The 13,887-nt window shown below is 37.2% G+C and overlaps 1 protein-coding gene across 13 annotated transcripts in view; it reads right to left on the bottom strand.

The window, feature by feature from the left end:
* Window positions 1-13,887, bottom strand: part of BACH1 (BTB domain and CNC homolog 1) — a 29,645-nt gene that overhangs the window by 5,079 nt on the left and 10,679 nt on the right. For 6 of the 13 annotated variants that reach the window (XM_087759107.1, XM_087759106.1, XM_087759105.1 and 3 more), the window contains 4 exons: window positions 12,840-12,907; window positions 10,456-10,753; window positions 5,285-6,676; window positions 3,327-3,533 (listed from right to left, as the gene is read on the bottom strand). In XM_087759107.1, coding sequence (XP_087615233.1) covers window positions 3,327-3,533; window positions 5,285-6,676; window positions 10,456-10,695 — 1,839 coding nt within the window. In that variant the 5' untranslated portion in view covers window positions 10,696-10,753; window positions 12,840-12,907. Of the gene's footprint in view, window positions 1-132; window positions 209-850; window positions 908-3,326; window positions 3,534-5,284; window positions 6,677-10,455; window positions 10,754-12,297; window positions 12,428-12,839; window positions 12,908-13,887 lie in introns of those variants that run through there. The other 7 variants (XM_087759111.1, XM_087759110.1, XM_087759103.1 and 4 more) reach the window with 4 other exon arrangements.

Genomic DNA, 13,887 nt, shown 5'->3' with positions numbered 1-13,887 from the left:
CTTTGCTAATAAACTTCTACTTGTCAGCATACTGTGAGCAGCTGTTATCAGATCGCCTAATCTGAAATCACTTTATGTACATTTAGGGTGTGTAGAGGCACTCAGCTGTGTATTATGGACTGATGAAGTTACCTGTACCGCTGTTTAACACAAACTTCAACATTCAGAAATTGTTATTCCAGTGTAAGTTCCCCGCTCCCATCTGAAGCTGTTGACAGATTAATACATTTAAATATTATTGTTTTATTTTAGCAGCATTATACTAATACTGCAAAGTAACGCTAGCTAGTTTTGAGGTCATAGTAATCATCAAACTGAGAGGTCTTTTAATTCTTCTGGTGAAGAATCTATTTAGTTCACACACTTCTTCTCCCTGCTATAGTATATACAGCAAGATCCCAATTACATTTCTTGGATCACAGTTTATAGTATGTCACTCACTGACATCTTCCTCCTGAGCTACAGAATCTTCAGGGAAGCAGGGTTTCTTGAGGCCAGTTATCCTTTACTCTGTTCCCCCTCACAAGTACCCTCATTTTAAAGCTTTGAAGTGAGAAAGTACAAGGAATGTGAATATACACAGCTCTGAAAGAGCCGTTTCTAACAGGCCAACATCTCCTTGAATGGCTTACATGTATTCTCAAATATGGAACATTAGTGAACAACAAGAACAAGAACACACAGGCTCACCTGAAAGATCAATAAGCAAAGACTATATGGGGGTCAAAAATTACATTATCAGTACCCAAGATCAAGAGAAATGACCAAACTTATTCTCCCAGATAACAGTTAGATTCAGCACTGAACAGCATTTTTCTTCAATATAAGTAGAGCTTAACATAAGACTTACAATATTACAGAATCACTTGGGTGGGGAGATACCTCAGGCAGTCTGTAGTCCAACCTCCTGCTCAAAACAAAGTCATCTCTGGGTGAGATCAGGCTGCTCAGGGCTTTGCTCAGTCATGTCACAAAAACCTCCAAGGACAGAGCATGTACAACCTCTCTGGGTAACGTGCTCCATTGCCTACTTGTCCTCATTGGAAAAAAGTGTTTCTTTATATCCAGTTGAAACATCCCATTTTAATTTATGACAATGTCTCTTGTTCTCCTGCTGTGAAGTACTACTCCCTGGGAAGCCGAAGATCTTCCACTCCCAATGGTTACGTGATCTTGAGGACTTCCGCACAGGTGGGTATCAGGTCTCCCCACAGCCATCTCATCTCCAAGCAGAAGCCCTGTTTCTTCTGCCTCTCATCGCAGAAGTACTCCAGGCCTGACCATGCCAGTGGCCTTCTCCTAACCTTGCTCCAGTTTGTCAATGCACTTCTGGGAGGGGTCAAAACTGGGCAAAAGATTCAGTCTTACATGTGCTAAGTATAGGAATACAATCACTGCCCTCAAACCACTAGCTGTGCTCCTGTTAATACAGCCCAGGACCCTGATGGCCTTTTTTTCAGCCTAGACGTGCTGCTGACCCATGCTCAGCTTGCTGTCTGCCCAGACCCCCAAGGTCCTTTTCAGCAAAGCTACTCCCCAGCCAGTCGGTCTGCAGCCTCTACTCATGCAGGGGGTTAGTCTGTCTCAGATACAGGACTTTCCCAAGAAACACACCACAGATCTTTTAATCTGAGAGAACAAAAACCTGATAAGCAGCAATGAATAGAAATTAATATGAGACAACATGCTGCACATACTGGAAGCCAGGATGAGGAATTTAACCAAACAATATTTCCTAACAGGCTATAGTAGAGAGTATTATCTACTAGTGAAGAGTTTTCACACTGTAGCTACACCGTATTACCCTCTCTCAAAGCCACATTACAGAGGATACCATGAGAAGATCAATGACTAACAGGTCTGAGACACATGACTGACCCAGAGAAGCAGGAATGAGGCAGGAGTCATCATACATGAAGCAACCTGGATGTACCACACAATGCCCTTCACAGATGTCTCTTTTCTTCCACCCATCTGGAAATTATGCCTAGATGGATCCTAAAGTTTCTGTATTCGTGCACAACTTAGATAAGTTCAATGGTGCATAACATCAGTGGCTGTCAGACATGCTCAACAGCTCCAAACACAGTCTTTTCAGCAAGTTCTGAAGACACTTACTTGCACAGTTGGAAAAAATAAGCGACCGGAACATGTTTGTGCCTAGAGCGTGATTCATAACTCAGACCTCACCACACAGTTCTCAACACTCATTGTCTAGACCTTACACAGTGATATCTGCCAAAGAGCAGACGTTCAGTCTGTTCTAGCACAAGGCCACAGAAGAAAGGATATTACACTATGATTATCAGTCACTTAGCCAACTGCAGGTCTAATCTTGCAGATGAATCTCTAATTTTCCCCCCACCAAGTGTTGCACAACATTGACAAAGTTACATAACAAACAGAAATGACAATATGACAACAAAAACAGGCTAATGTTCCTAGCTAATGCAGATATGAAATTCATGTACCTAAACACAAAGTCTAAAACACTCCATAAACAAGAATTAAGAGTACAGTAACCCTGAACATCTGAACTATTTAGTGCACATGGTACGATCAACTATGAAACTGAGATGAGAGGGTCAGAAACAAAGACCAGAAAAAAGCCACTCACACTTATTTCCTTGCCAGCAGAACTTCAGATTATCCACATTTCTCTTAAGTTACATATTTATCTTTTTACTGCCTTTTAAGAAGGAGAAATTATATTAACAGATGGTTGCAGAGAAATCCAGATGCATTAATTCCTCAGCTACAATCTTGACACAACTGCTAAAAAGGCAAGCAGCTTCCTGAGTTCTGCTGTATCTTCCGCCTTTCTGCAAGGGTCTCATTTTTAAGATTCAAGACTCAGGAAACAGTTCACCAGCCCATGTTGATATGTTACAAGAACAATACTTACACAACTAACAATTGCATAACTGTAAACTTGATCATGAGCAATACCACGAGCTGAAGAACAAAAGCACAAAGAAAGGAGAAAGAGGTAGAAAACAAAGTAAGCGTGGGATGACGGTTTGGGAGTCATTCTGTAAAATTAAGCTCAATGCTGATGGGCTTCAGAAACACCATTCACCAAAAATTATGCTGTGATGCACTTTTACTTGAATGGCAACAAGTCCACGGAAGGAAAAAAGTGTGTACTTTAGAGTAAAGCACAGAAAATCTGGAACTGCTATCAAGAAGTCATCTAAGACTGATAAGTTTTTCTAAGCTTGAGTGGAAAAAGTAGAAAGCCACCTCACTCTCAAACTACTGCCAGATGTCCAGTCAAGATGTTTAGAGAAAGATTCAAGTCAACAGTAATGAATATTTATACATACCAGTTTTTCAATTTCAGATTCAAGATTTTGTATGCAGTCAAGTTTTCTCTTACGACATCGCTGTGCTGCAATTCTATTTTTACTTCGTCTTCGGATATCATGAATACAGTCCAATTGTTCAGGAGTTAATTTGTGCATTTTCAGAAATGACTGGAAGTCATTTCTGGAAAGTGAGATAATCCTTTGTGCATTAAATGGCAGTTTTACCTAAAATGTAAGATACAGTTGTAAATCAAAGGTGAAACTGATATACACAAACACCAACAGGACAATTCAAGTTTTTATTTTAGGCATTCTTTACCACAAAGCCCATCTTTCTTCCTAAATCTCAGAGACAAGAGCAAGCTAATGTAGCCATCAGGTGAGGTGGATAAAACCCAGGGGTTTCAACTACATGACTTCAAGCACAGGCGAAATAACTGAGTACTTTGCATATTTACACTAGATGCTCAAAAGCATATTCAGAGTAGGATGAAATCTGTGTGTGCAGCAAATAATTATGTGATACACTCTAGGAAAATAAGTTATGGTTAGGCAGTGCTCAAAACAGGTGTCAAGAATCACTAATATAGTCTAAAGTTTCCCCTAAGCTGCTATTAAGATTGTATCCTGCATACATTTTTATACCTATAGTTTTCTGCAGGAAAACTTCATCTGAAACAGGCATTTACTTAAAATAGAGAACTTACAATATTTGTCTTGCAATTCTTAATGCCGGAGGAGAGAACCAAGCTCTTGCTACTGTCTGTACACCTGAGCTACAGAAGCAGGAGCATCCGAAATGCACATAGATCACGAAGTCCCAATTAATACTGAAAAACATCTTTACCTTTACAAAATAATTGCCACATTGTATGAAGTATCCAACTAAAGACACTTTGCTTTAATCCTTACATTTGAGTATATTAAGTAGCAGAATATGTTACCTTGCTGCGGTCAAAGAGAGGAATTCAGTTTAAAAAGCAAACAGAAAAAACCCTTTGTGTTTGGCTACCACTGGTGACAAACAGGAAAAAAAAAGGACAGAGTACTGCCCTCAGCAACGATGCCATCTACTTCTTTGTCATGTAAAGATGAGGAATGTATTTAGCCAATTCTGGCCTTTTGTTTGGCCTGCCAACTTTCTGCATTGATGGTCGCTTGGGCTTATTTTAAGTCTCAGAAAGGCTCTGCATCTTGAAAAGAAAAATAACTAGTGCTTTAAAACCAACTGAATTTTCATGACATTAAATGATCCATCATAGTCACACTGCAATTCTACAAACTGTGACAGAAATCCTTCTAGGTATATAGTAAAATCTTTTGAGATTAGACTTCTTATTTATGGCACCTGCCTAAAACACTACCAAAGCAATGACATAAAGGAAAGAAATGCCAAATAATTTCTGCAGTTGGGAGGAACAAGCATAACCTCAGTTTTAGAGAAGGTGATACTATTCAAGCAGTCTTAAATACACAGCTACTGAAGCCAGCTTGAAAACTTAATTTTCATTTCACAGTAAATCTGAAGTATCCTTTCTCTTCCACCTTCTCCCCACAACTCAAGAATGAAACCAAAGAAAACTGTTAAGTTTCTATAAAACAAAGATTCCAAGAAGTCTGGAGTTTTCTTAAGTTTAACTGAAGTAGACAAAAAAAAAAAATCTAAAAAAAGAACCCCCATGCCTTCGTTTAAGACTCACAACCTTTTCTGATAAAGTTGTTCCAGAAAAATATCTGAAGAGCTCTAATACCTAAGCATCTACCACTTCAATATCCTACCAAAAAAATACTTTGTAAGTCTCCCTGAATTAACAGTGATCTTCCACAGAAACCTTTGAATGGTTATTTAAAGTTTAATTTCCCAGATTTTTAAAACATCAACCACCCCCCACCCCACCCCCAAGAAACTCAGAATTAGGTTTCTGAATAGGGCCTTAAGAGACAGGAAAGCAAAGGATACACCAGGATGTTCTTACCTCACATTCTTGTTCTCTTGCTGAACAGGATTCACTGTCTCCCTCGGTGTCAGTTTCTGAATCCTCTCCCAAACTTATCACATAATTATAGGGACACTGTTCTTGTTGCTGTCCCTGAACATAATCTCCACTGCTTATTTCAGAGCTGTTGGAACATCCTTCAGTACTAAGGTTGCTTATAAAGGGGCAGTTGACAGAATTCAGTGTTGTAAAAGTTCGTTGAGAGCAAGGTTCGGGGCTTTCACTGATCCTGATACCCAGCCACGGACACTCTGACTTTTTCCCCGAATATACTGGCTCCAAGCACTCTTTTGGAACTGCAGGTGGTAAATGTATTTGACAGGCTTCTGTGCTGTAAATATCACTCCAGAACCCTTTTGCTAGATGTTCTGCTACCTCTCTCTCCACACTGCTTCGATCGCCAGCTGATGTAATGTTAGTGGCTTCCCTAGTGCACAAATCGACCTTTGAAGGTGCATCATCTGGATTTTCCATTTTGTCATTCTCAACTCCAGTACCTGATACAGTTTTTTCAGCTAAGACTGTGTTGTTTTGCATACTACTGAAATTCAAGTTACCATATTGCTCACAAGTACGTAAAAAAGACACAGAATTGAGTCCATGAGGTGCAGCAGAGTTTTGGGGGAAAGCAGCAAGATCCATTTTCTCCACAGGACACGGCACATTCTGAGTCACAGAATCTCTCTTTGATGCTTCCTTTTTCTCAATGCCTTCCTCCCCTTCTTCCATTTTTACCTGAGTCTCTTCACATTTTGAGACCAGCTGCATAGGTACACACTCCTGAGCTTTTTGTATGCCATCATTATCAGATATTTCCTTCTCAAGGAAAGTCGCAATTGGTGGCACCTGAATGTCTTTAATACTGGAACTGGACTCTGAAGTATGAACTTTGTCATTTCCAAAAGCTTTCTGGAATTTCCTATACTTTGGGCACTGAGAAGATAAGCTGGAAACACTACCCCTTTCTGAATGTACAGGATCACATGTTTGATTGGCATTATCTTGGAGAGCAGGCGATGATTTAGCATTTTCTTCATCTTTACAGAGCTTTGTGTCAGGAGTTTGAATATATTCCTTTTCTAAAAGTTCTTCTGCTTCATCATCTATTTCTAGATCTCCATCATCCACATTGCCAATTTTAGGGTTTGTCTTCCGACAACGCTGTGTACAACACTTCTTCCTAGGACATTCCTGCTGATCCGATTTAAAGTCCAAAAATTTGAATTTGAGAAACTGAAAGCAAGATTCTTCAATGTTGTGTACACCCAAAAATTCAGCACATTTGCAAACTTCAGACACATTGTCTTTATTTAAAATAAGTTTAGCTGTGTATGCAAAGTGAAGCAAAGGACTAAATCCTTTAAGTGTTACCTATTAAAAAAAAAAAAAAAGAAAGAAAAAATGTATGGCCAATATGGCTTTAAATAGAGAAACACACAGAACCCAAATTTCCCTGTGAAGAAACGAAGCCAGCAGGACAGAATACAAGACAAAAGCAGATTTGTTCCACACAGAAAACCTAGCCACACTCATTCTGAAACAAATCTTCTGATACAATTTTATCCTGTACATTTTGTGGCGATTATCTTCTTCACTGTGATCAATCTCTTAACAAAATGTTCTGACAATACAGTAGTGACAAGTGAAAAATATTGCTGTACACTGAAAACCATTAACTGCATTCCAACTTTACAAAGAGACCTTTCAAACCCAAGCTGTACATTAATTACTCTAGAATAAGATCAAAATGGTGCCGGTATTTAGTTGTTCCTTTAAAGAGCAATTACTGTTATTTGCTCAGTCTTATGCATCACTGATATAAAAAGGTTTGAAAAAATGGAATTTGACTACATGATTATTTATTACTACAGCCACCTAACTCCTTTCTTCTTCCCACAGATGAAAAGAATTGTACCAAAAAACCTGTACACTAAACGCAATTATTCTCGGTTTGAAGCCTCTTCGGAGTAGGCAGTATTAATTTAATATTTCAATCATTATCATCTCAGGTTTTGCCACAGAACAGTTGCGTAACAGGGAATCCAGAGATAAACAAAAACTGTATCATTACAAACTGAACAAGATCATCTTCTACGCATGAAAAAACTACTAAGGAATCAGGCAGAAAGCCGTAAACAGATCACCGTATTACGAATTACGTGACACTTCCTTTAGCCTTTCCCTGCAAGCGAAGGATAAAGCTGTATGTCCATCATTACTACTCAAACTCAAGCCCACATTCTGCTCCCCTCCTTTATTGAAATGAACAGGACTTTATGCTCAATAAAGTGCTATATTAATGCATTAACTATACTGAATTCTTCTGCCAGCAAGATAATTAACTATACATGCAATTTAATTTAGGAGTCTGTTGAGGGTTTCTTTTGTTTGTTTTTTTAGTGGTTGTTTGGTGTTTTTTCTTAAAAGAACACATAAACAACACATGAAAGGAAGTTGAAGAGATCTGCACAGAGGCAGTTCAGTGAAATTGTCTGTAAACTCTTATGACCCATCTAACGAATTCTTAAAATAGCATTTGAAATATGCTCCGGGGAGAAGACTACTGATTACAACATCACATTAATTTATCCTTAATAATGTGGGGAAAGGGAGTGTAAAAGTTAGTTTACCCATAAGCTGGCAAGAAGTCTTCAACTTAGTATAATCAATAAATTATTAAAGTGGGTTTACAAACAAGTGACATTCATACATGAAACTGAACAAAACAAATACAATGGTATTTCAGAACCGTACGTTCTTTCTCTATAAGGTAGAAACACTTATTCCTAAAAACTGGAAGGATCGAGATGGGGGAAAAAACACTGTACTCCTTTCACTTTCTCTTACACATTTCTAGCTGGCTATCCTCAAACAAGATAAAATGCTAGAAAGACTCTTGGTCTGACTGACCTAGAAAAGCAACTCTTGCAGTAGCCATTTATTTAATTTGTATTTCGGCTGGAAGTCTAACTCAGAGTAAAAACAGTGGTAGAAAACAACACAGAACCTACACCAAGACGTCAATAGTTAGTCTTTATAATATATATGAAGTATATACCAAAAATATTTTGGTATCTCAGATTGTGGACTGGTGTCTTTCATTTTAAACTTCAAATACTTTGGATGATTAAAAAGGTTAAGAAAAATAAAAAAAAAATCACATGTCAAACCACATGATCAGTGTATGCCTCTCTCCTAAATATGCAGCTTCATAAACTGACTCATTTCAAAATATTTAGCAGTTCCCAGAAGAGAAGTTCAAGTTGCTGAGTCTTAAAACACTTTTACCAAGTAAGTGATCAGATCAAACGATTAAAAGATGAGATTCACTGTTAGTATTTTTTTGCTTGTTGCTTCAGCAGATTCAGCTCTTACATCAGTAATACTAAATTACATTAAGAGTACTCTTAAGTCTCCGTTGTAGTAAATATCAGGATTATTATGCTCCTCCATTTTCTTTACAAACTCTGGTCCCTTCTAATTCAGGTTTATTTCATGGGTTCGTTGAACACTGTTGCTTTGCATCAGAGACTATGTTTCCCCTTTCCAACTTTGATGTACATTTCTTATTCTTCCAATATCCCATTTTTTCCATCATCCCAAAGCATCTCTCCAACATCAGAAGTTTTACATGTCTCTAATTTCCCTCTTTTATTCCAAATCATGGCTTTGTGTCGCCCAGCATCCTACTTCCCTTCCACATCAGCTCCCATCATTACTTTTGTTTTAATCTGAGAGACGCTGAGGCTATCAACATAGGAAGCCACTAGGACAAAAAGTATAAGAAGAAATGAACACACAGACACAGTAAGAAGGTTGAGTAAGAGTGACATAGTGGTATTATGCTGTAATGTAATTTTGTAACAAATTCATTGATCAATCGATAATAGCAAAGACCACTGAAGCTCTTTAAAGAGACCACTTGATCCCTTTTAGTTTTCTGTTTTCTATAAAATCAGAAAGGTTCCGGTAACAGAGAATCCTTGTGCTTATCTCAGTATGTTACAAAGCCAGTGAGGTAGCTATTATATCGAAGTACAGGATTTCTGAATACATCATCTCTGCATTAACACTCAACTCATTCTTGAGCATCAACAAATTTATAATGTAATCTCCAATGTCACCATAAATATTCATTGATGCAGACCTTTCCTCCAACTTCAATGATTCTAGTTGAGTTGCCAACAATTTTCATGTTATTTCCCACCCCCAAAGCTGATTACCATGAACTACCTCCCAGAAAGCCATATTTAACAACCAACTCTTCAGATTACTGCTACCATTGGGCACAATCAGAGAGCTTGAAGGCTCTTCACTTTTCATCTACAAGCACAGCATTTCATATAAAAATCCAGTCACTTGCTTGCCTCATTCCTCTTATAACTTAATTAAATACCAACTGGAATCTTTGAATGTCTTGGACGCTCCAGATATATAATAATAAATTTTCTTTCCTATGGACGTCACGTTCTGGCTCATTCCCACTGAATGCCTTGAAATTCAATCTGATTTAAGAATATGTATTTTAGAGGTAAAAGAAGAAAGCAATTGCAATACATTTTCTCAGTCTTAAAAGTAATAAAAAACACATCAGGAAAAAAAAATCAAGCTGCTAACAATCACTGTGTAAAAAGGACGGGGAACTGAGCAGAAGAAAATTGTTAACAGTAAGCAGCAAGCAAGGAATATAAGCATGGTTGTATTCCTCAAACATATGAAACCAAATCTTAATGACACTGATTTAAAGGTATAAGCATTTTAAGCTTTAATTTGTTTATTACTCCAAAAGTATTCTCTTTTCATATAGGACTAGTTCTACAATACCTCTTTACCATTTAAGGCCTGTTTTTTGACAAACTTACATGCTTTGGATCAGGCATACAATTTAAAAATATATACTTAATTGAAAAGATCTGCCCTATACATTCCCCAAGAAAGCATTCACTTATCTTCAGTCTGTGATATACACTCTGATCTGTCTATCCTTTACCTCAACCAATGGCAGCTTTACAACTTAGAAATTCCTTCCCCTCAGTTCTTAACTCTCTCACCTTAACTTCTCAGTTAAGCACCAGCCTACTGTAAAACAGAATTGAACAAAACAGATTAGAAGCACTGGCAGGTAAAATACAGAAGGGAGTGACACTCACCTCTTCCGGTAAAGTGATGATAAGATCAGCATCCACCTGGCCCACAATTCTTGAAAGGAAGTAACTGCTGCAAGCTGCAAGCACAGCTTTGTGAGCCCGAAATCGCTGATCTTCCACTAAAATAGTAACATCACAAAGAATATCTTGCTTTCTCTGATCGTCAAGACTAAGAAGTACATTGGTACTGTGTACTGAAGATTCATATGCAAAAACCACACTATTCTTCTCACTTAGAGACATTCTGTATCACAAATGGTAGTGTAAGTCTCAGTGGAAAGCATGCTTCTATTCTTCAAATCTGGAGGAAGAAAAAACGAGTTGTACACATGAAAGTCATATCCAACAGCAACTTACTGATACTAAAACAGAATAAGCAAACTGTTAAACATGCATTGCTTGATTTAATTCTTTTTAAGACTAAGATTAATACCCAACATTTCATACATGTTAATACATAAATACAGGCTTATGAGCATTTGACGTACCCAAACCTTAATATGTACATCTTAAAATATTGCTTTAGTAGTTTCATAGACCAAAAAAGGGAACAATTTTTCATGTGACTTCAGTGATAAAGAACAGATTCTTCCTCAGCAAGTGATTAGGAGTCATAACTTTACCATTACACCTAAAAATTATTTAACCTTCCATTTTTAGTTACCAGTATATTCTGACTTCAACACTATGACAATGTAAAGAGAAATAAAAAAACAGATGCATTAAGCCAATATTCACCAAAATACTATGTAAGCTACTTCTGCTTACTGATTCACCCAGTACAGACTAAAATATTTGTGTTCTATCTTCTTTCAAAAGTAGTTTGCCTGCTAAACCAATCAGGCACTGGTAAAATACTCTCATTTTCTCTCTAGTAGGTTGATGTTTTGTTTTTAAAGCAATTAGTTCTCCTATTTTCTACCTGCCTTAATTCTCTAATGCAGCCCTTTTTTTTTCCCCCCTCTCCTGCTCATCACTATTTGAATTGTCATGCTTGTTAAAATTTTGCTTTTCTATTTGATCACTATGATTCAGGTCACCTGGCAATGGAATCCCTTTTCTGACAGAGCATCAAAGTTCTGAAATAACAGTATTTATTGCATAATAAACAACAATAGAAGTTATATGATATTTAAAGCCTTGAAATAAACTTATATATAACTGTCCTGAAGCTATTCCTCAACTCCTAATATTTAAAAAAAAAAAAAAAGCTAGGAAGAAGTCAGCCCTCCTATTTAACTTTGCAAAGTTTAACAGTATTTCCAAGTCTGATCTTTACACTGTATTGCTAAACTCCTATCTTCTTTGGATTGAGCCTTTCTTCCAGTTAAAAAAAAAAAGAAAAAAAAAAAAGAAAAATAAAAAAGCCTAATAAGAAGTGTCTTTGCATCTAAGGCTCAGTGAAGAAACCATGTAACCAGATTTGGAACTGTCCTGCAAGGAAAATATGATATTACTAGGAAAAGTGTTACCTTAACAAACTGAGCATTTAGATTACACTGCACTATTCTACCCAAGAGTTACTGTAACTGAACACAGTTGCTGAGACACACTTCAGCTGACACAGGACTACCCAATCATTATATTGCTCAATACAGGTTGTTATGATATGCCAGCTCCCAACAACAATAAAACTGTGGCCAATGCAAATCTTCAGTTTTCAAATATGGGAAACTTTCACAACATGGGGAGGGAGGAGGGCATGGCCATTTTTAAACACAGTGGGGAAAAAAACCAACCACCCTGCCAGCTATACTCCTGGTTACTCACTACTCAAGTTATTTTCGTGGCATGCAGGCATTCTTAGTGATCTTTTGAACAGAAAGAGAAAAGAAAAAGATTCACATTTCCAGTGGCAGTAGTAGCACAGTACCAGTCTGGACTCCGTGAGCATCAATCAGCATTATCTGTCCTTCCCACTCCCTCATGGAACACTGTATGCTCAACTTCCCCCAACAAAATGTACAGGTCATAACTTGGAAAAAACAAAGAAAGTAAGTCTGTTTTGGCGCATCTGCTTAAACAGACAAGATTTTGTTTTGTGAAAATAAAAGTTCTGAGGGGGAAAAAAAAAGTTACATGAATCAGAGTTTTTCCACTAAGCAATAGCTATACCATGCGCTGTTAACCCTAAAGGGCTTATTTTTGGAAGTAAAAAAACAGTTTAAATGTTTTCATATACCTAATGGCAAGACTACAGAGATTTGTTTACTCAAGAATTATTTCATTTCCAATCAGTTAATAACTGATTAAATTAAATTTCCAATCAGTTAATAACCGTGAAACAGTTATTCATTAAATTCTATTCTTATAATAGCTTATAAGAAGTAAGCAGTGCAGTATAAATCATGTATTCCTAAATTGTTTGCTCTATATCCTCAACTTACCATATTCCTCGTATGTTACAGCATACGCAGTTTAACAAAGAATGACTCCATATTTGTTACCAGAAGCTCTAAAAAAAAAAAAAAAAATCATCATAAAGGAACAGAGGACAAAATGGAAGACTAAATCCAGGGTGGTGGGGAGTGCAGGGAAGTATTAAAGATAACGACATACGTTAGGGTGAACACCGAGGCAAAACTCATGAGGGAGACTATAGTTATAGACAGGCCTTTAAAGGTCCTTTTTTCTTTCTTCTTTTGAAGTCCCAAGTTCTCCCAATCCTCAGATAGACAACCCATGTATCATATATGCTGCTCATTGGTTTTCCCTTACACACTAATCAGTTCCAATACCCAATTCAGCTCATTACACTTTCATAGCATGGAAGGCTAAAAGGAACAGTAGTGTGTATATCTGTGTGTGTGTGTATATAGAAGTGTATATATATATGCGCGCAGAGGACACTCAACCCTCCTTTTCACTTGATCTCTACAAGGCACCCAACATGCTTTCAAAACAGCGTGCAGCCTACTTGAAGCACTGATAGTGAGCTTCCAATGTTGTTGCTGCCAAAAAAAAATTAGGTTTCAACATTGAAACACTACCTTCTGTTTCTTGAGAAGTGAAAATAAATATTCAATCTGACAGAATGTTGTACTTCCTAATGTGAAGATTTCATCAGCCAAGTTACATCCCCACTGTTTTAAACAGGATGCAAGTTTTTTTGAGGTATCCAAAATATAAAATGGAGCATTTCATTAAGCATTTCAAAATTTAAAAGAACCTCTAGAAAAAAACCAAACAAAAAAAAAACCACCCACCACACATATCACACTCAAACACTAAATTTCTCTCAGTCTTCTTTGTAAATCTAATTACTGCCATACATGATAAAGAGAGAAATCAAAAGGAAAAGAAGCAGAAGACTGAAAATGCTGGTGAAAACAACAAGCATCAAACAGGAAAGGGAAAATGTAACCACTGTAAAAAGCTGTGACACTTTAGAGAAGTACTAACAGAGGTCACACTTGTGAATGTCTTAATTCTGTT

This window comes from Nipponia nippon, unplaced genomic scaffold, assembly GCF_047370975.1.
Source record: "Nipponia nippon isolate SJK-2023a ecotype South Korea unplaced genomic scaffold, ASM4737097v1 scaffold_2, whole genome shotgun sequence".
NCBI classification, from domain to species: domain Eukaryota; kingdom Metazoa; phylum Chordata; class Aves; order Pelecaniformes; family Threskiornithidae; genus Nipponia; species Nipponia nippon.
Note: the sequence above shows the minus strand (reverse complement) of the source record. Positions and strands in the feature narration are given on the sequence as shown.